The 22,288-nt window shown below is 41.8% G+C and overlaps 1 protein-coding gene across 1 annotated transcript in view; it reads left to right on the top strand.

The window, feature by feature from the left end:
• Window positions 1-22,288, top strand: part of LOC121078590 (alpha-2-macroglobulin-like) — a 40,941-nt gene that overhangs the window by 3,773 nt on the left and 14,880 nt on the right. The window contains 19 exon segments of the mRNA XM_040574941.1: window positions 1,772-1,955; window positions 2,952-3,108; window positions 3,647-3,699; window positions 4,409-4,429; window positions 7,451-7,619; window positions 9,487-9,571; window positions 10,284-10,407; window positions 11,138-11,252; window positions 11,388-11,497; window positions 12,352-12,513; window positions 12,823-13,050; window positions 14,734-14,797; window positions 16,059-16,201; window positions 16,554-16,703; window positions 16,900-17,076; window positions 17,781-17,880; window positions 19,945-20,077; window positions 20,259-20,487; window positions 21,653-21,779. Of these exon segments, the coding sequence (XP_040430875.1) occupies window positions 1,772-1,955; window positions 2,952-3,108; window positions 3,647-3,699; window positions 4,409-4,429; window positions 7,451-7,619; window positions 9,487-9,571; window positions 10,284-10,407; window positions 11,138-11,252; window positions 11,388-11,497; window positions 12,352-12,513; window positions 12,823-13,050; window positions 14,734-14,797; window positions 16,059-16,201; window positions 16,554-16,703; window positions 16,900-17,076; window positions 17,781-17,880; window positions 19,945-20,077; window positions 20,259-20,487; window positions 21,653-21,779 (2,531 nt within the window).

Genomic DNA, 22,288 nt, shown 5'->3' with positions numbered 1-22,288 from the left:
AACCATATCCTAGAGTTACCAGCAGCTGGGAGTGACAGCTTCTTTCTAAGGGTCTGCACTTGGCTGCACATGCAGGTAGGGCCCTAATTATCAAATTCAGTGGTACCTGCTGGCTCCTTTTGTTCTTTACACAGGGAAGGACAGTCAGCTGCTGTCTATCACATGATGCAGTCTGGGTATATTCGCTCTTCTTGGACTGCATGAGAACACTAGAAGGTTCAAGAGCCACAAGCTCATACCAGAATTATACTTTGGACTTTATAGTACCTATTACCGTTAGATTCCTTTATTTAATTTTGCACCTTAGTGAAGAAGTTTCTGCTTAATTTTGTTTTTCTAAAAGTGTCAGTTAATGTTTTTACATGGTGTTGTTTAGTACATGTATTGTCACAGATGATGAACAAACCATACTTTAGGAATCCTTTGTGCATAACAGCTTTCTCTCATTCCTTTTTTTCCAGGCTAAAGAATCTTAATCTTTGTAGTGTCACTTCCTATAAAAATTATTCCAGATTTCAGACCATCTTTCATTGAATCTTTCTTCTAAATCCCTTTCTGAAATGGGAAAAAAACAGCATACCATATTCAATTTGCAATTATACATTGACAAAACTATGTGTTCTGATTTGTCCTCTATTTCTTTCTTTACAATCGCAGATTTAAGGATAGTTCATTACAATCCATTTGTCACTTATCACTGAATGAGAATTTTAGAAGAGTGCTTAACAGAGTTCATTCCTGAGTGGTAATAGCCCACTTAGTGATGCACGATATACATGACAGTATACACTGTTGGGGTGCTATTTTCTTCCTTGAATCATTCTTTTCCCTTAATGAACAGTTAATTTGCCATATTTGATATAGTCCCACAATATGATAAAAGTTCTTCACAACTAGTTCACAAGTTTTTCACTTTTCGACATTTTCTTACCCTGGATAATTATCAGAAAAATTTTACTTCCCAGATCACTTAGAAGTAGACTGAACAACAGGGGTCCCTACACAGATTTTCATTGGTGACCTGCTTCTGCTGTACAAATGCACTATCTGTTCTTACCATTTACATTCTATCTTTAAAACACTTAATCCACATCAGAATTAATAATTGGATTTATTAATAAAAATTAGTAAAATTATCCCTTTTATTGGAGGGCAGCTTAGTTTACGGGTCTTTTGTGAGGGACCTTTGTCAAAAGCTCTTTGAAGACGCAAGTGCACTTCTGTTGCAATAAACCGCTGCTCTGAAATCCTTTGTGTGCTCATCTTAATAAGGTCACAAACTGCAAGCATTCACATTTTTGCTCAGCGTGAGAAGGGTTTGGAAACCTGGATAAGCAAAAACAGGAGCAGCCACAGAAGTAGGTGGTTTTTTCAACCCTGTAACTGCTGAATTTTCAACCTTTTTTAGCTAATGCCTTTGAGTCTCAATAAGAGATTGTGGGATACACAAAAATCAATTAACAGCCTGGAACTTTTCACGCCATCCTTACTCCCTGCTGTGAAGCTGAACAAAACAGCCTTTATAAAGGGCTGTCTATTAGCATAGAAATTGTTCCTCTACTGAAAGCATTTTCTTGCTTTTAGGCTAATTAGTTAGGCAATTTAACATGCATAAACCCAAAATAAAATGCATGTGTTCATGTGTATATTCACTGGAGCTCACAGAGACAGTAATGGATTAGGCTTGCTGATTTGTTAATTTCCTTTCATTTAATACTGTTTTCTTAATACCACTTCACAATTCTGATCCTTGCTTCCCCCCTCTTTCTAGGCAATACATGGTGCTGCTGCCCTTTCTGATACACTCCGATGCTCCTGAAAAAGTCTGTGTTCAGCTGACCCACCTGAACGAGTCTGTGACGCTGAGTGCCACGCTTGAGTATCAAGGGGAAAACAGGAGCCTGATTGATGATGTGGTGTCGGAGAAGGATATATTCACCTGCATCCCTTTCTCTGTGAGTATCTAATCCCTTTAGGCTGATCCTTTGTGCTTATTGCTAAGTCATAGTATTACTAAACAGTTCAGAGATGAGAAATAAGACACTGCAGTTAGAAGCTTCTAAGTTAAGCCAAACAAACAAACAAAAAAAGAATTTGATGTGGAAAACTGACTGTGATAGCCTTATGAGGAACAATTTTCCTCAAATTCTGCATTCCACATGATATTTTTTGTGCATGCAGGGCTTAGGGAACTCTTTTGGGATGATTCATCCTAGAACTTTGACTTTAAAGTAGAACATAACCCATCTTGGTTTGATCTGGTTAAGCCTCAGAGGAAAAATACTGAAGTGGAATGAGAACCATAGAAGATGGGGAAGTGGTAAAAGAAAGTGAAGTCCATGGGGTTATCTCGTCTCCTTCTGGGACATATTCATAATTGTTTCCTGGTGGTTGGTGAGTAATGTAAGCAACTGGTACCACCCACAAACAATGAATCTGGGTAGATTTCCATTTTAATAAATCATAGGATGGAGCAAGATCAGTTTTAATATTTCTTTGAGGAAAGCTTATAGATGACGGTAGGGAAAGGGCTTCCAGTATTGGAAGGACAGGCTGAAGAAGCATAGTGAAAATGCAAGGAAATGGAGAAGACAACAACCCCAACTCTCAGCCTGTCTTCGTAGGAGAGGTGCTCCAGCCCTCTCTCTCATCATCGTTATGGGCCTCCTCAGGACCTGCTCTAACAGGTCCATGTCTTAAACTGGGGGCCTCAGGGCTGAATGTAGTTCTCCAGGTGGGTTTCACTAGTAAGGAGTAGAAGGGGAGAATCATTTCCCTCAATGAGCCCTCCAAGTTCACATCAGAAAGTCATGTCTTAACTCTTGTTTCCAGCCCTGTGTCTTTTTAGCATCCCTTCAGAGAAGTTTTAGACCTAGCTAATATTCTGTCCTCCAAGGGCTCAGTCCAATGAGATGAATCAGTAAAGTAATAATTCTCTTCATTTTCCTTAGGTCCCAAAATCCAATAGCACATCAGTGGCATTTCTCACTGTGATGGTGAAGGGGGAGACCCTGCAGTTCAGAAGCCGCAAGTCAGTGCTGGTCAAGAATTCTGAGAGTTTGGTCTTCGTCCAGACAGACAAACCCATCTACAAGCCCGGACAGACAGGTACAGGGAATTGGGTTGATGTTAACTCTGACAGCAAAAAATCGTCTGGGCTTCATTCCCCAGAGGACTCATACTTTCATTAAAGTTTTCAGACTTCTTCATGGGGGGAATTACAGCCAACAGTAAATCTTACTTCTGTCAGCTGAGATCTAGGGCATGTGGTACCTTTGTCATTGCTGTTTTCCATCCCCCAGGCAGAGCATCTTAGTCAGATGGCACAGAATCAGCTAAAGGCACAAATGTGGGATGACTTCAAAGCATAGTCTCCCTTGGCTGCACCTGAATCAACAGAGCAGAACAAGCACTCCCAAGGGACAATTCAGTTCGGCCAAGAACTGATTATCCTATCCTATCTATCTATCACCGTCTGAAAGAGAGAGAGCCTAAATTAATTGCTTCTATAACTTAGGGATCTCAGTTCAGAGTTTGTTGAACAGTGAAGTGAATCTGAGTTATAAGTTATTGAAACGCTGACATTTCCTGGTAATGGCTACAAATCTAACAGTGGAATTTCCTCCTTCTCCATTACACTCTTCAGTTCTATTTCGGATCGTCTCTCTGGACAAGGACTTCCACCCACTGAATGAGAAGGTAGAGACATAATTCCTTGCTTTTAACCGGGAGGTGTAATTCCCTGTTAATACCATTACTATCCTCATCCAGAACCACCAAAGAGAGCATTTAAAGCAAATGATCCTTTCTTATTCACACCATCCTTGACCCATCCCGTATGTCATATCTGGTCCTGGGACACAATCCATCTGACTCCATTGACTGAGAAACCTAGCCCCTTTTTTCAAAGGGATTTAGATGTTTAGAAACAGATTACCAAAGGAATGTATGTGGATAAGCAAGCATGTAGGCAGGGAATTCATCAGAGAAAAAATGGGTGAGACAAGTTTCCATTGAAAGTGACAGATGTGTAGATGTTTTTGGCAGTGGGTACAACCGCATGCTTAGAGACAGAGAGCAGCATGAAAATGACTTGATTTGAAGAAACTGGTCACTGGTGTAGTTCACCTTTTAGCTTATTTGTCAGTCAGATCCTCACATAATTCTTCAGAAACTCTTACTTTATCATATTCATATTGTGGTAAGACAAAAAGTTGGAGCTCTAAAATATTGTAGGAGAGACTCTCTTATCTATCAAGAACTAAGGAAGCAGAGCAAGTACAGAAAAGAACTCAGAGGACCTCTTAGAAGGTTGTTTTTATTCCCTTCAGTCCAAATCAGGAAATTACTTCCATCTGCATGCAACCTGTATTTCTAACTCTGATTTTCCTTTGTTCTTTCCCCACAGTTTCCATTTGTCTATATTCAGGTGAGTGGATAACTACATGTATATTATTTCAGCAGAATGTGAATGCACAGAGGTATTATTCTTCAGCAGTGGTGTTTGTAGGCTGAAGTGCAAGGGAAAAAAGATGGGTGCATGACCTTTTTCCATTGTGTAAAGGACGGCTGATTAGTAGGGCATCAAAATAAGTTCTGACAATGGTTCTTTGATTGAGGAATGTGCTGTAGGACCAAAATAGTTAATGAGTACTAGCCATGCTGTGAACAGAATTACACATGCCTAGAGGTCATATCAGAATTGCTTATTCCTCTTCCCAAGCAGAGCTAGGATTCTCTGTCTGCCAAGTATGACTGAAACCATAAAACTGCATTAAACAAATTAGCAAAATTAAAGAAATAAAATTATGTAAGTAGGCATATCCCCTATCATCCCAAACATGCCTGTTTTTTTGTTTTGTTTTTGTTTGTGTTTTTATAGTTGAACCTCAGTGATAAACAAAAGTTAAAGGAAGGACGATTCTGTCAGTGAATGAGGTACCCACTATTTCAGCTGAGTAACCAGAGTTTCCAATTACTATCAGAGACATCTTCTAGCAGAAAAATGATAGGAAGGACCCCGTGGTAGATCCTGAAGTCATAATAGCAGCACCAACAATGATGAAACTAGTATTCACAATTCTCAAGTTGGTTTGTGTGATCCTGGATCCTATGTAGTCAGTCCTAGTAGTGCTCCTTGTGGCTTGAGTTCCGTCTCCATTCTGCCCTGTCTCTCTCTAAAGCTGGGAGTGTTGCCACAACAGGGAGGGCAGAGCGTGGGCTACAAACAAGCTATGTTCTTTTTTTCTGCCCTCCTGCCACAGTGCTCTTACTCTCCCTTCACCTCAGCAAATGACCAGAACAGAGTTGCAGAGCTGGTGGGCTACTGACAGTCTGTGAATAGTGGAAGAAAACAGGGTAAGAGACTTGTGGTGTGGGATAGGAGGAGGAGAACATCTCAGAACTGCTTTATGCTGAGGTCTCTCTCCTGGGTGCAGTGCCCCAAAGGAACAAGTCCCCTGAATACAGGAATTTCATGAAATGATCAAGAAGGAAGAAAGCCTATCCACTGCCTCCTGAAATCCTATATGCCTTTGTATAAAAAGACTAGTAATTTCATAACCATTCTTGTATCAGTACCATGAAGAGCTTCCGTTTCAAAATACCAGGAAGGCCTGGAGAGCTTTCAGCTCCAGCCTGCGATGTGTTTGTCAGTACTGTTTAAGTCAGCTTGTGTAGGCCTTGTCCTCCATTCCCACCGGCACCTCTCCCTTCCTTACCGCTCCTTTTCAGTCCAGCACTGCTATTCAGCTTTCACAGACATCTGTGAGTCAGTCTTGTAGAAAGACTAGGGCTTTAGAAAGACTTACAGACATAGACTGGGAAACTCACCTGGCAACATATTCACCATTTGTTTTTCCCTAGGTTGTTGGGGGTTTTTGTTTGTTTGGTGGTTTTTGTTTGCTTGGTTGGTTTTGGGTTTGGTTTGGTTTGGTTTGGTTTGGCCAGATCAGATCGACCAGTGCAGTTTACCACATTCTTGCATTAAATTTGGACTGGACCAAAGAAAAGGGTGGCAACAGTGAAGGAAGGTGACAGCTTTAAAGTTAGCAGGGCTAAGGAAAGGAATGTTCATCATTCCATCCTTAACATAGCTAACTGATTGTAGTCAACCACAAAGGCAGATATTAGTATGAGACTATTTCTGACCTGTTATTTTGACATTGCTTCTGTCATTAAAAAATAAAAAGACTTCCTGGGAAAAACAAACAAACTTACATTCAGGCTTTCCCCATAAATCCATCACAGAAATGGCAACAAGATTACAAGCCCATCTGTAAACATTTTCTGAATTCCTCCCCTAAGGAGGCCCAAATGGTGTTCTTCAAAATACGTGGTGAGCTTTTTTATGATGAAGAGGATTTGGTCAGAGCCACAGACACTTCACTGACTGTGCCTTCCCCACACGTGGGGATGCTTCTTGGGAGCAAGGCTCTGCTGCCCTCTGACTGATGACCTCCAGCTAGGATGTCTTTCACATCACCTTTTCCTAAGCCCAGGGATAAAATCTCAGTGAAGTAAATGTACCCCATCAGCAGTTACTTACCTTGAGCTATCTAGAGTAAACAGGCTTTTAGTGACAGCCAAGGTACAACTCTATGCGTTGTAGCATAGCAAGCAGAAAATGAAAGGCTGTAAACATTAACTGTGCTGCTGGGGGGCCTAGAAAGGGTACATCAAGCTTCACTGCACCACTGCATTAGTTCAGTGACTTCTGTGAGAAATTTGGGGCTGTCTTGATGAATTTGGAGCACAGCCTATTGACAGTCAATTCGCAGTGAGCAATACTCAGCTGTTGTAGTGATGAGATTTCAGCCCCGGAATTAGGAATGGCCAAAGACAAGGGAGAGGTCTCAGCTGGGTGCACTTATCTTGGATGTACTTTCCCTATTCCTCTGATATTCTCCCTGTTCCTTCCCCCACGTCCCCACCCTACCACAAACTCTGGGCTCTTAAACATGTAGATTTCTCAGTCCCATATCTCATTCCTCAGCAGACTATGCACTGGTTCTCAAGCAGACTCTACTCCAGGCACAGAAAAAAACTTTGAACAAGCAAGTCAAGAAGTCTGTAATGAAACTTCCCTCCTTTCTCCCCATGCTCCATTTATTCCTGCTATCCATCTTTTTGTTGTGTTACCTTGTCATTCTTTCCCAGCCTCTGGGCCCCATACTTTGTAAGCATCCAATGTTGTTGAGAGGGAGAGAACACAAGACCTCCAGAGTTAAAAACTGTCTGCTTTCTTTCATGCTAGCTATGTAGAACTGACAGGTAAGTGCTCCTGGAGTCACAGATGCTCACAGATTACTGAGTAATTACAGCTAGGCATTTCATAACCTGGATGTATATTTCCTGGGCACTCCACTGCTCTGTCCCTGCAAGCATCCTGCACCAAACTGCCATGGTTATGTACATAAGTTACTGCCTTGTGACTTATTCTCACCTGCAGGATCCACAGAGGAACCGTATATACCAATGGCAAGGGGTGGAACTGGAGACCGGCCTTAAAGAGCTGTCCTTCCCTCTCACCTCTGACCCCATGCAAGGCTCCTACAAAATAGTCGTGCAGAAGAGCGTTACCTCCCATGTGGAACACTCCTTCAGTGTGGAGGAATATGGTAAGGAAAAGAGGGAAGGGCTGCAAGCAGGGTTGACAGAAATGCTTTTTACTGTGGCCTCTCAATTTGGGATTTGCTGGGAATGGCATGAAGACAGGGATTCTGAATACATAGGCAATGGGGTTCAGGGTGGCTGACATAGAAGGTGCTAAATACCAGAGGTGGTTGCTCAGTTTATGGCCTGTGATCCCCACCTCAAAATTGCATTTGAACCCCCCCAGTTCTGCAATTAAAACTTGCGTGTGCGTTTGAGGTGGCTGCTTGCCCTGTGCTCTGCACTGGGTCTTCCCTGGGGCTCCCCCAGCTGTACAAAACCTGAAACACCCAGCACATTGCTCAGAACTTGCAATTTCTGGAAAACACAGGATGCAGACCCAAAGAAGACTGTATCTGAAATGCTTGGGGACTGGCTTATCTGGTTTACAGTTAGTCATTGTGGCTAGTATGAACATGGTGAATAATCTGAACACAAACCAGATTGTAGGCTCCAGCCTGCCATGGTGACAGATGGGCTGTGCCTCCTCCCACAGAGATGTCTCCGACCTCCTTCCCAAACCAAAGATGTATATGCATTTCCTAGCTTCATGCTAAAATAGTTTTTCTTTTATTCATTCTTTAGCCTTATTCCCATAAACTTCACCTGTTGCTAACTCTGTTACACCTTAGGCAGAGCCTTTTGAGGAAATGCATCCTGGGGTTGAAACACTGAGCTGAGGAGGTGCACATCCTCCCTTGTCTTACTCGCTTGCACTGGGGAAAAAAAAAAAAAAATCTCAGGTACAAAGCCTGGAAGCAGGCCATTGTATGCTTTAATGCAGTCCTGGGCTTGAGTAGCTGGGGGGGCCTTAGTGTTGCAGGGTGCAAAACGGGTTGTAACGTAATGAGTGGCTGAGGGAACTGGGTTTATTTAGCCTGGAGAAAAGGAGGCTCGGGGGAGACCTTATCACTCTCTACAACTACCTCAAAGGAGGTTGTAGCAAGGTGGGGGTTGTTCTCCCAAGCAACAAGTGATAGGGCAAGAGGAAACAGCCTCAAGTTGCACCGTGGGAGGTTTAGGTTGGATATTAAGAAAAATTTCTTCACTGAAACAGTTGTAAAGCATTGGAACAGGTTGCCCAAGGAAGTGGCTGAGTCACCATCCCTGGAAGTACTTAAAAGATGTGTAGATGTGGTGCTTAGGAACATGGTTCAGTGGTTGACTTGGCAGTGCTGGGTTAACGGTTGCACTTAATGATCTTAGAGGTCTTTTCCAACCTAAATGATTTTATGATTAATACTCAGGAGCAAAACATGCTTTTTACCTGCCACCCTTTATATCAGGCCCTATTGCTGCTTCATTCACTTGAGAATACAGAACTGAGGTTCCACGGCTAGGCACAGTAGAAACATCTGTACATGGAGGATAGTTTCACATACTACATATCAGTGAGCCTAACAGCAGCCTGGGATCTCCAGAACGGTAAGGAGCAGCCAGGGAGTATCAATGATTTGAGCTGTTTCAAGGTGGTAGATAACACAGGTGGTGAATGTGCTGCTCCAAGACTTAGTTTAAATTATGTGTTGTGAAACATGAAACACAACATACAGTACCAGTATGTCCCTCTGAACAGGCATATGTGAGGGGTGTACATGGCTGTCTGATGATAACAGGATCACACAAGCATGTGCTGAGGGAAGGTAGGGGCTAGAACAGTCCTTCATTCCCTTTAAACCAAAATGGTGGTGAAATCTGTAAAAACATAGGAAAGGGGTAGCAGAGCTGTACTGAAGACCACACAAAAGTGATGATTGATATTAAGCTGATCGTTTGGGTTTCTGTGCAGTACACTCTTCACCCTTCTCATCAGACTTTCTCTCTCCCATCTAGTGCTGCCCAAGTATGAGGTCCTGGTGAAGCTGCCCAAGATGATCACTATTGAGGATAAGGAACTTCCAGTGTCTGTCTGTGGTTTGTGAGTCACAGAATTGTAGTAAATCTCTCACTCCTACTTCATTCCTCCTTTCTGCTGAGCACAGAAAGAAGACCTTGGGAAGGCTTTTCATACTATTCTAAGACATCTAGTGCAGGTTTGTTCCATCCTATCTGTTCTGAGTCTGCTACTTGGCCTTAACAAAGAGAAGGGGATTCTCTGTGTTCCTTAAAAGATGATGCCAAACCAATCAGCATTTCTCTCCTCCCAGTTTACTCTACACTTTCTCTTTCTCACTTTACACTTCTGCAGTTAGAGTTTTCTGCCATTCCTGAACCTTCAAGTACTTGGAGATGTCAAATCAGACATCACTTAAGCAGGTTGTGCAAACCCAGTGTTGTAATTTTTAACTCATAAATTGATCCACCTGAGCCCCTGTTCAACCTTTCTGCTTCTTCATTGAATCCTCAACAGTTTGGCATACTGGAATAATCCCAGCTGAAATAGTTTTATACAGACAATCTTTTTCTGCATTCCTGCAGACATCTCCCACCTAGAACAGATTCTAATGTATGATGTAAGAATCTCACCACCAAAATGATGGAAACATAATCACTAGCATCATTAAAATATCAGATTAGTCAGGCTTTGAGAAGAAATTTTGTTAAGTCATCCACAGAAGTTCTTAAGGAGCTATGTTTGAATGTGACTTTGACTGACATCATCTAGTATATTGTTTAACGCTTTCTAATAGGTACACTTATGGGAAACCTGTCCCTGGTTTGGTGAATGTCCAAGTGTGCCGGAAATTTTCTCATTCTGGTTCACATTGTTATGGAAAAGATTCAGAAGCTGTGTGTGAAGAATTTGTCAGGCAGGTGAGTTCCAAGATTAAAATGTAGGGATCTTCCTTATGGGTAATGGGCAATGTTGTCTAATGGAGGGCAAATTTATGACTGTTGGGAGATGGTAGAACATCAATGATAACACTGTCAAGGGAAAAACAGATATTCTAACAGAAGGTTATTCTTAAGAGGTCAGTCATCGAACTGGAAACAGAAATGATGAAGAAAACTCCACGGATGAAATCCTGACCCTATTGGTCACGGGTCTCCAGTTAGCAGCTAATAGGCCTCAGTTAGCAGCTAATAGGCCTCTGGTATTAATCCCCACACTAAGGAAAGAATCTGGGAAATAATTTTATAACTGTGGAAAGGACTGGCAGGGATCAAAGAGTGTAAAAGATGAGGAGAAGACAAGAAAGCAATATGGTATATGGGTCAACAAAAGAAGAGAGAAGGGACAACAAAGAAGAGAGTAGAGACAATGGAAGAAACAGGAAGAAAAACAGGGCTAAGGTAGAAGGGAGATAACAAGGAAACCACCGCATGGCTTGGAGAACTAAGTAAGAAGAGCCGCACAAAACAGAAAATGAGTGTGTGAAACACAAGGAAACAGGCTGTAAACAAGTGCTGGTGTTGGAAACAACCCCAGAACATAAGGCTGGGATTACATGAACAGAAGTTAAGCATGTTGGGTTTGGAATATCTATTCCTGTTTCACAAGGCACCAAATTTGTTCCAATTTTCTCTCCAACCACCTGCTTAGGCAGATGCTCGTGGGTGTGTTTCTGATGTAGTAAGGACCAAGATATTTCAGCTCCAGCGCAGGGGATATAAAATGAACATCGAGGTGCAAGGCAAGATCACAGAAGATGGCACAGGTACGTATCATATGGAGATGGCAAAGTGATGGCAGGCCACAACAGGAGGGCCTGGCAAAGAAGAGGAACATAGAGTGACATGTCTGTAAATGTTGCAGTTCCTTAATAATTCCTCTTTACTGTGCTCTTTCTCAGGAATAGAGATGGTTGGAACAGGCTCCTGTGAAATCACATCGGTCATGAGCAAAGTCAGCTTCCACCTGTTGGACTCTTATTACAGACCAGGGATCCCACTCTTTGGGATGGTAGGGAACTTCTGAGACCTTGGAAAGTGAATGGCACAGCAGACTCAGCGGTGCATAATCCCATCAATTGGAACAGCAGTATGTGCAGAAGACATAGTCCACCTTCCTCTGCCTCTGCTTAGGCAGGCGAATTGGTGTCAGTCAGAGCACCCTGACAAACACATCACTGAACTTCCCAGCAGTCATACCAGTTACATAATAGAAGGCCTGTTGTTCTGACACGTGAGGATAACATTAGGGAGCTGCCAGAATGGGCTATTCTACAGGGGGAAGTGAGCCAGGAGCAAAAGGTGACCACAACACAGGTAGGAGTAGTGACATCATCACTGGTTGACATAGACCAGACTGAGCAGACCAGAAGTGTTGACAGTACCTGTTTCCACCAGCAGTCCAGTGGTCACCAGACAATGTAAGATGATGAGTCAGGGCTGAGCTCAGTCAAGGAAGTCCAGTCAACAAGATGGGAACAGCAGGAGAAAGCTGAGTGTAGATCTAACTCCAGTGTAGCTTAGTCAAAGACTGGGGTAAGGCACAAGCCTGAACTCAGAGTTCCTGGACTAAGAGACAGATGATATGTGGTGACAGTGATAGATGAGGCTGGCCATGGCAATTAAAACCTATTGAAAAACTCATGGCCCTGACAGATAATTTCCATGGGCCGATCAGATTGTTTTGCTGATCTGCTGCCTTAGACAACTTAGGACTCACCTGCACATTTCCACATTCATCTCTTCAGCTTTTCTCCATAAGAAACACCCTGCCTGGCAAGGATGACAAGGGGAAGGGGTCTGTAGGACTTGGGAATTGTTTTCTGTTTCTAGTCTAAAACCTGAAGTTTGCTTTTACTTTACTAGGTGAAGCTGGTGGATGGTACTGGTGCTCCCATTGCCAATGAAACTATCAGAGTTTCTGTGAATGGAGAGAGTTACAAAGGCAACTACACTACAGATGAGCAGGGACAATCCTGGTTTTCCATTGATACTACCACTTTCACGGAAGCCTCCCTGGAAATCCAAGTGAGTGGCAGAGACAGGGCAGAGAGACTGGGGTAAGCCTCTCTCTCTTCTTGATCAGCAGAGGAATTATCTATCCATGGGTTATCCATGATTCTATGATCAGTCTTTCTGCCAAACAGGAGATAAAGCAATTCTTTTGGCAGTTCGCCTCTCTTCTTTGTCTCCTGTGCATGTTCTTTTATGTCTATCTCTCTTTAACTTCATCTAAGAAGAGGAAAGATAGAACATAGTCAGAATTTTCCCATGGCTATTTATGTGATCTGTTACCTGTTTTTGGTCAGCTGTGAACTTTTTATTCTTCTTTATCAGGCTGAACATAAACCTGAACTGAACTGTTATGACAGCGACTGGATCACGCCTTCATATGAGCATGCCTTGCATAGCATAAGTCGGTTTTACTCCCCCAGTAACAGCTTCCTCAAAATTGAGCCCAAGTCTGAGACATTAAGTTGTGGCTTCCCCACAGAGATCCGTGTGCACTATGTCTTCACACCAGATGTTATTGGAGAGCAGAGGAAAATTGTCATTTACTATTTGGTAAGAATTGTTCCTGGTTACTTTGATCCATGGCCACAGAGAGCACTGTGGCACTACCTTCCACACAGCAACCGCAGCACTGCTATGCAATTAGTCCTTAGCCAGTAATGATAAAGGGAGTTTGAAACTGAAAGTGTGGTTCGTGGCTATTGGATTTAAACATATTTCCACAGTGTTTCCTGTGTTGTCTTCTGTGTGCAGACATGGGTATGTTGCCTATGTTTGATAAAGAATAGAAGAGGGTCAAAATGTTGATGTAGAGAGTATTGTCTTAGTTGCAGTCAAGACTCCCATTTAATAATACTCTACTACTAGTGTACCCTGTTCCAAATTCTGGTTCATATATAGCCAAAGCTCAAAAACCAGCATCCTACAAGAAGATGAAAGATGAGCTGGAAGCCTGTCTCATACTCAGTTCTTTGGGAGACACCTGACCACTGAAACTAGAGCAAGACCTCTACCTACAGAATCAGAAAACCTCTATCTACAGTACCAGTACCTGATAATCTTAGAGCTTTGTTCATAAATCAGGCAATGACTGAAATTTTGGGATACCAAAGCAACTGGAACAGACTATACCATGCTGGAATTAACCATGATTTGACTCATTCTGGGGGGCAAAGAAGAGTAACTAATTCAGCTGTGACTGAACAATGATCTATCACTTTTGCTTGGGAAAAGAGAAAGAATCAGATGAATATTCAAATAGTATTTCTTTCCCCCTAAATTTGTTTCCCTGGTTATCCCGTTTGATGCTAGCAGAAAAGACAAGACAGAGTAGCTTTGCAGAGCTAGAAGAAATAAGTGGAACAGACACTTCTGTTCTGATGATTATAAAGGACATTTAGGGGGTATTAGACTGAGATTACAAGAAAATAGGAAACTATGGTAGACATGTCCGTGTGCTTATTTTCAAGACTGCTAACCATAAATTGAGCACAAGATTCCTGTTTATCCTACTGGCTTAGTAAAGCAGATCTTAAGTATATACATACAGCAGGTAAGAAAACAGTGAAGAAACTTACATTTTTATAGGTGTGTTTCCCACACCTTGAAATTAAAATATAGTACTATGGAATAGATATACTGCATGGAGGACAAGATTATACAGTAATTGTATAAAGAGCATTTTTGGCTGTGAAAAAGGAAACTATTTCTAGAGATAAGGAAATTACAGCTAGCATTCAGGCTGTTGCTTCAAACCTGACTTCAGATACTTTATTCAAGTACTTTTTTACAGCCAGTGTTCTTCTATTCAAACTCTATGTGAGTTATAAAAATAATCCTGATTCAATCTTTCTCCATCCTGTTTCACAAAGCAAGTGAGAGTGGAGTGAGGAGAACCTTTGATCATCAATCTGTTCCAAAATGTTAGAAATGTGCATATGACCCCCCCAGACTTATGTGTATTCAGAGGTAAAGTGCATTTGAACCTGATGCAGTGTGTACAAAAGGTGGAGCTGATGAGGAAACACTAGTCCTTCTAGGAGGGCACATTTCTGGCTCCAAAGACCTAGTAAATTCCAGTTTGGCATTTGCTTAGTATCGTCTTGGTTTTGCTCATAGTTGGCAGTGCTATTCACATTCATACCCTACAGCTAACCCAGTGAACATTCATTCTTCTTCCTTTCATCCTTTCATCACAAGTAACAACAATTATAGGAGTGTTTCTCTGTCACATAGGTGATGGCCAAGGGAAGCATTATGTTAGCAGACACTCATGATCTGACTGTGAATCCTGGAGATGGTGAGCAGAACTATGTATTTTTAGCATGTGTGATGAGATGGTGGGCAGGAGGACTTAGAGGAATTATTGCAATTCAATCATTCAAGAAAAATGGAATAACATTTTGAAAATTAATTCCTTTTAGATGAAATGGTTTGAGTCAGTTTTGTTTGGTCTGAATTCTGTCTGTTGCTGTACTTTTGAATAGAGTATTTTAGCAAATTCTACAGAAAATATATAGAATGTTTTGATTATTTTTTCCTCAAACCAATGCTTTCCACTGACCTCCATCACCGATTCTGACTGTGGGTACTTGCCAGTGTTGTAAGACCCATGTGTACAGTGAGCAGGAAAAAGATTGTCTCCCTTTCTTTCTCTCTCTCACTTTTCTTCATTTTTGGGGGTGTTATTTCTCCCTTATAAGCATGAAAGCTATATATATATATATATATGTATAGCTTGCATGCTTATATATATATAACATATATATATATTCTAACCAATCATTTATTTTTGTATATATACAATGTTCAAAGATTACACGAGTGAATGAGACTGGCTATGATGCATCTTTAAAAGTCTTTGGACAATAAGACCAGGGAAACCATTTTAGAAGCCCATGAGAAGGAGTATGCAGTATGTGGAAGTAAAAGATCTTACATGCTGCATGAAGTGATGTTGGAGGTGTGACTGAAAGTTCTGCTACCTCACTAGTTGTAGTGATTAAACTAACACCTTGGCTCATATCAAAAGATTTTCTATCACCTTCATCCAAATTGTGACAAAAAACTCAGGCCCAGCTAGAATGTGGCATTTCCCAATGCAGTTGGAGTGACAGTTTGGTGTTTCAGGTAAATACTAGCTTTGGAGTTATTTGAGGAGTTATTTTTTCAGTTATTCTGCAACCTTGGCTGCTGCCACCTATTACAACAGTCCCTTATTTCTATGTCTTTTCCCTCATCTGTTTTTTTTGTAGACTGCAGATTTTGGAGCTTGAGGAAGAAAAGGGTTGGGAACAGCAGGAGGTGATTCCAGGTGTTAGCTGGGGAGAATCTAGAGGGCATGTTGAGGCCCACTGAACACCTCATTTGGCTATTACATGGTCACTGTTTGAATGCAGGTGTCTTCAGCAATAGGCATAGACATCAGTCATGCATCAGTACTCCTGCCCCTGTTAACTAAAAATGTTCAGCATGAGTGAACTTGACTTCTTTATCTGAAGAAGGCAAATACATAAGTCAGAACTTCTTGTATATAGCTTAGCATTTCTTCTCTCTGCTAGCTTACGGGATATTTCAGTTGACCTTACCTGTTGAGGCGACCTTTGCTCCCAAGGCACGGATGCTTGTGTATACCACTTCACCCAGTGGGGAAGTCATCGCCAGTTCAGCGGATTTCCAGGTTGAACGTTGCCTCCCCAGTAAAGTGAGTAAGAAGTCAGATTTTATGTAACCCATGTTTGTTTCATGGTCAGTAGTTCGGTTATTAGTTCCAGAATGGAGGCAGAATTCAGAATGGGTTCGTGGAACGGTCTGATCAGATGTTGGCTGAGGATTAGTGACTGAATAAGTTACAAAGCCATAGCTATAAAAGTGGAGGAAGACAGAATAAGAAAAAGAACCACTGCTCATTATAAATCACACTAGTCAAAGCTGAATTTATTGGAAGAGCTGTATAGCACTAGCAGAACTCAGTTCACAAGGCTAGATACTTCGGTATAATAGCATGTAACTTCATCTGGAAAAGTTGCTGCTTTAACCTACTTTTGGGGTTGCAGGTCAGCTTGAGTTTTGTTCCCAAGGAGGGTCTTCCTGCCTCCAACACACGTCTGCAACTCCATAGCTCACCAAGGTCCCTGTGTGCCATCCGTGCCGTGGACAAAAGCGTTCTCCTCATGAAGCCTGAAGATGAGCTCTCTCACAGATCTGTAAGTCTTGGCTGTTTCTGGTAATAAGCAATACAAGAATCAACTAGGATGGATATAAAGCCATATATTTTTATAGCTGCATTCACTATACGTGTTTTTTAGAAGCTGTCTTTCATCACTTGAGCATTAGGTAGTGTCTGTGTCCCCATGAGTACTGACCTGCCACATTTTCCCTTGGTTGTTTGCATTTTCCCAGTTGTATGATCTTCTCCCGGAAGAAATGAAGGAAATCCAGGGCTACAGGTTCAAGGACTACTACTTGGAAGAAGACAATGTAAACCCCTGTGTGTCACTTGACAACATATTATTAAATGGATTCATCTACGTACCCATTTCTTCTGATGGCAAAGGTGATGCTTATGACGTTCTCAAAGTAAGCACCAGCCTTTCATTTTTATTAGTTACTCCTTTTTGGAATACAGTATAATCTCCTCTTCTTCCCTGTCCTGAAGGTCTTTTTGAATGAACTTTGGTGTGAGCTTGCTAAGCTGTGTATGCAAGACATACACAGGCCCAGGCCCTACATCTATGTAGCCCATTGCTCATACCTAAGTGCTTCTCCAAGCCATTAAAACTTTTACAGGCCTCCTCAATGCCAGGACAAAAACCTGTGAATAGGCTCAAATAAGGAAGCAGTACTGAGAAATGACCCCTGGTGCCATAATACTAGAAACCCTTTCTGTAGTCATGCATGTTGTCTCTCTATCTGGCGTAGATAGCGGTTTAATAAAGTGACAGTTACTTTGATAACCCTCAAACATACCTGCACCCATCTACAGAGTCACGCACAAGACTTTTTAGGTAGGTACTCTCAATCTAATGCTTTTCACACATCATTTTCACTCAGTCACATGTCCCCAAGGTAGACCTCGACTTTCTGCCTAATCATGCCAGCATTTAGCTTTAGGATGAGTATGTCGTGATAAGGCCTCAACATCTGGGTTGAACCAATCCATCTAGTGTTTATATACAAGCCTTTGCTATTCTGCTCAATTCCAGACATAATTACATCTATTCTTGACATAGTAAAAATAGTTTAATTTCAAAAGTTTATTTTACTTTCTTTTTGTTTAACAGCTGTTGGGCTTAAAAGTCTTCACTAGCAGCAAGATCCATAAGCCTCAAGTCTGCCCGCGTTACACAGTACACGTGATGGAAAGGAATTACATGGTTTCTAGTAAGAAGGCCTGCTTCACTCTACCTCCACACAACTACCTAAAATTTTGCATCGTGCTTCTTTCTTCTTCTCTCCTTCTTTGAATATTAATTAGAATCACAGAGTCATAGAATATCCTGAGTTGGAAGGGACCAACAAGGACCATCAAATCCACTTCCTGGGTCCACAAAGGACCACCCAAAAATCAGACCCTATGTCTGAGAGTGTTGTCCAAACACTTCTTGATCTCCAGCAGGCTCAGTACTGTGACAACTTCCCTGGGAAGCCTGTCCCAGTGCCCAAGCACCCTCTGGGTGCAGAACCTTTTTCTAACATCCATCCTGACCCTCCCCTGTCGCAGCTCCATGCTGTTCCGTCAGGTCCTGTCGCTGTCCCCAGAGAGCAGAGATCAGCACCTACCCCTATACTCCCCTCATGAGGAAGCTGTAGGTCTCCTTGGGGTCTCCTCTCAGTCTCCTTTTCTCCAGGCTGAATAATCCAAGTGACTTCAGCCACTCCTCATATGTCTTGCCCTCTAGACCCTTCTCCTTGTTTTTTAACCCTCCTTTGGCTACTCTCTAATAGTTTGATATCTTTATACTTTGGTGCCCAAAACTGCACACAGTACTCAAGGTGAGGCAGCACCAGCACAGAGCAGACAAGTTGATTCTGCTCTCAGATATGCCAACCTATTTCAGGATCATTTCCTTCTGGATTCAGTCCTGAAATATGAAACTGATACAGCTCTGTGTGCTTATCTCCAGCTCGACAGGTATGCCTGGTTAAAACTGTGTGTTCTCAGTGAATCACGTCAGGCCTGCAGCAGTGATCCTGTAGACACAAAGACCGTCTACCTTCAGATTGTCTGCCAGCATAAAGTAGAAGCTTTGTTCCTCCATCAAATAAAGGCCCATCTATAGAAACCTAAAAAAAAAAATAAAATAAAAATAAAAATAAAAAAGGACAGTCTCTACTTCTAGGTAGTTACATTTCAGCAATAACTAGGGGAACAACTGTGGCAAAAGTGGACCAAGATAAATGAAAAGGTGGTACGAATCTTTGGGTTGATGTTTTACCTCTGGGGGCTGAAAAACTTCATTCTGTTCCCAGTTCTTCCATTCATGTGATTGTAAGCGTCTGGGTAGGTCACTTTGCTGCTGCAGTGACTGTGAAGATAGAAAAAAGATTTTTTTTTTTCTAAATAGCTCTGAGGTTAGAAAGGCTATATAAAACATTCTTACCTACACCACTTCCTATCACTGACTTTTTGTGGTACAATAGCCCAGTTACTATTAAAAACAATAGCCTTTGGTCAGGTGAAATCTTCTAGCCTTCTAGTTAAAACATATCAAGTCTTTTGTTTGGAAATGCCAGATCTGTCTTCAGAGCACAGCATGAGACAGCTGGCTGCTTTGAGAAGAGGGAAAGTCTTCTGAGACTGATGGAAAGTGTTTCGTAAGGCACAGCACTATGCAACACTGTGAGGAAGGGTCCCCCTACTCTGGAACTACTTATTTGCTAATGGCCAGAGACGTAAAGATACATACTCAGCTCAAAAGAATCTTAGACGGGGAAAGGGAGGGATAAATGTGGCTGCTGTTTCTGGCCATGTATAAACATAATCATTTTTTCAACAAAACTTAATAAATTATATGAAACAAATATCTAGAGGCAGTGAATTCCACATTTGACTTCTCTATTGCAATAGAAATGTACCCTCGGTAGCCTCATAACTTAGCTCCTGAATTTGCTGGCAGTGGAGGAAGAATGACCAACCCCACCCAATCTCTGTAAGAGCAGTAGCTTTAGGAAACATGAAATATTGAGATGACAAGAGAGCAGTACATTTGTTTTCAGTGGACAGTTGATATGAGGTTAAGAATTTAGTGCAAGGATCACTGTGATCTGTTACAAATAAAGACAGCTCAAAGTCTGAGTCTGTGAGGCTGGCCATAATCAAGTTTTCCAAGCTGCTCTTTAAATTTTAAAATTTTATCTAAGAATAACCACTAAATGGAAGCAAAGCATCCTCCTTGTTTGAAATGAGTTTGATATGCCTTTTTCTTTCTTCCTTTCCTTGAGCAGATTTAGTCAGTCCAGCGCAGCATCTTTATGATTCAGACTATGCAATGATGGAAGAGATGGATGCTGGCCATCCTGTGGAGACCATCCGGAAATACTTCCCTGAGACATGGATCTGGGACATAGTTTCAGTGAAGTAAGTGTTTATGGGAATGTAGAGTGTGGTCACTGGGGAAAAACCTCAGAAGATAGTTAAGCTTTAATGAAGGTGTCAGCATTTTGGTGAGAGGGGTCTTTCTAGTAGACAGAGGGATTTTTCAAGGCCACTAAGCATAGATCAAACTATGACTGAAATCTTTCTCTCTGTCTCTCGCCAGCTCTGAAGGAAATGCTGAACTAGATGTGACCATCCCTGACACCATCACCGAGTGGAAAGCCAATGCATTCTGCACGTCATCAGACACAGGCTTTGGCCTATCCCCAACAGTGTCCCTCAGAGCCTTCCAGCTCTTCTTTGTAGAGCTCACCCTGCCTTACTCTGTAGTGCGTGGCGAGGCCTTCACGCTGAAAGCCACAATTTTCAACTACCTAACAGCCTGCATCAGGGTAAGAGATATTCACAACTTTGCTCAGTCTGAGAGCTTAGGAAAGACTACAATGGGCCATTTATAACATAGTTTGCCAAGCCAGCTGACTGATCCCTGATTATAATTTCATATAGGTGTATGTATGTAGGAATTCTTGATGGATTTCATGAAGGAGGAATAAGTTTTTCCAACAACATTTTGAAAGCTGTGTTTGATTCAGAATCTAAAGCTCTGCTAATGAGGCCCCTGGCCTTGACATCCTATATTTATTTTACTGTTCTATACAAACAAGAAACTTGTTATAAGTTATCTTTAGACCATTTAGACTTATATTTATAGACCACATAGACTTAATATCCATAAGGTTATCTGTAGACCACAGTGTCATTGCATACCGATATAGAAAGTCCAGGCTCACGAGGGTGGATACACTTTTTTAGCCTTTAGTCTCACCTCATATAAACACCTCACAAAGTATCATGCCACATTTGCTTGAATAGACTTCCTCTGATTTATTGCGTCTAACCCTAAGACACTGAGCAGAGCTATATAGCTTTAGTATTCTTATCTGCATTCTTTCACCATCAAAGGAGATCAGAGAGAATTTGGGAGGTGATTCTAACGAAATCTCAATCACTTTTGCTTGGTGTTTTACAAACACTGATGTATATTCTAAAAGAAAGGAAGCTGAAACAAGGAGGAACACTGATCCAGTCACTCCAATGCAGTCTCATTACCCTGTCTTTCCTGTTTTGTTTGCTATTTTCAGGTTCCTTATTCCAGTCTCCCTTGTTACCTTACTAGCTTTCACACTGCTGGAGTTTTACCTCTTCACCTAATTAATTGTGATGGGGGGTCTATGAATGAAACTCATGGTTTCATTCATAGCCATTGCTTTGTCTTTACTCACATAACTGATAAATGCTCTCCATTTTCCTTGAATCGATTTCCTTTCTAAAGAGTAATACATGTCGTGTTCTCCACACTTATCTCACCAATCTCTTAAAATTTTACTCACCTCAGTCTTTTTCCATTTTATTACCCCGTTCTTGCCATATCCATGAAATTCTCGGTCCCACAGTATAACCAACTCTATTACCCATACCCATGTAGTGCTCTGTCTTCAGTAACTCCAGCTTCTCTGTAATTCCAACCTTCTTGACACTTCTCTGTACAAATGGCAGGTCAGCGTGTCTCTAGCTAAATCTACTCATTTCCTGGCTGCTCCAGTAGAGAAGGAGGAAGAATCGTACTGCATCTGCCTGAATGAAAGGAAAACTGTGGCTTGGGCAGTAACACCAAAATCTCTAGGTAAGAGGCTGGACAACACGGGAATACTAGAATAAGATATCTGTGGCTAGCATCAGGTCTTTGGTGTGAGGAACTAGCACCCCAAACCTGTCTGGAAGTAACTTATATGTGCTAGAAGTGGGAAGTCCAGCTCTGAGGCTGAGACACAATATTAGGATGCAGGTCCTAAACAGACTTTCTAAGGATTGTGGCCTTTTCTCAAAATTTGAATAGAAATCACAAATTCCCTTAATACTTGCAAAGTGCTTAGACGTTCCTGTTGTGGAGCTATGAAGTACCTTAATGTGGCTGGGTCTGAAATATTTAATTCAGAGCTTTCTTCCTCTGAAGCATCCCCAAACAAGACTGTTTGATTTAGAAGACCTGCCCCTCCACTGCTCTTCTTGCTGACTGTTTAGCACCTGCTTGGGTGGCCATCACAAAAGAGGCGGTCTAGAAGATCGCCTGCAGCTGGATCAAGATAAAACACTGGCACATATTTAGCTCTCCTCCTGGAAAATCTCTGTAAC

This window comes from Cygnus olor, chromosome 1 (genome assembly GCF_009769625.2).
Source record: "Cygnus olor isolate bCygOlo1 chromosome 1, bCygOlo1.pri.v2, whole genome shotgun sequence".
Classification (NCBI taxonomy): domain Eukaryota; kingdom Metazoa; phylum Chordata; class Aves; order Anseriformes; family Anatidae; genus Cygnus; species Cygnus olor.
This window is presented reverse-complemented; position numbering and strand designations above follow the sequence as displayed.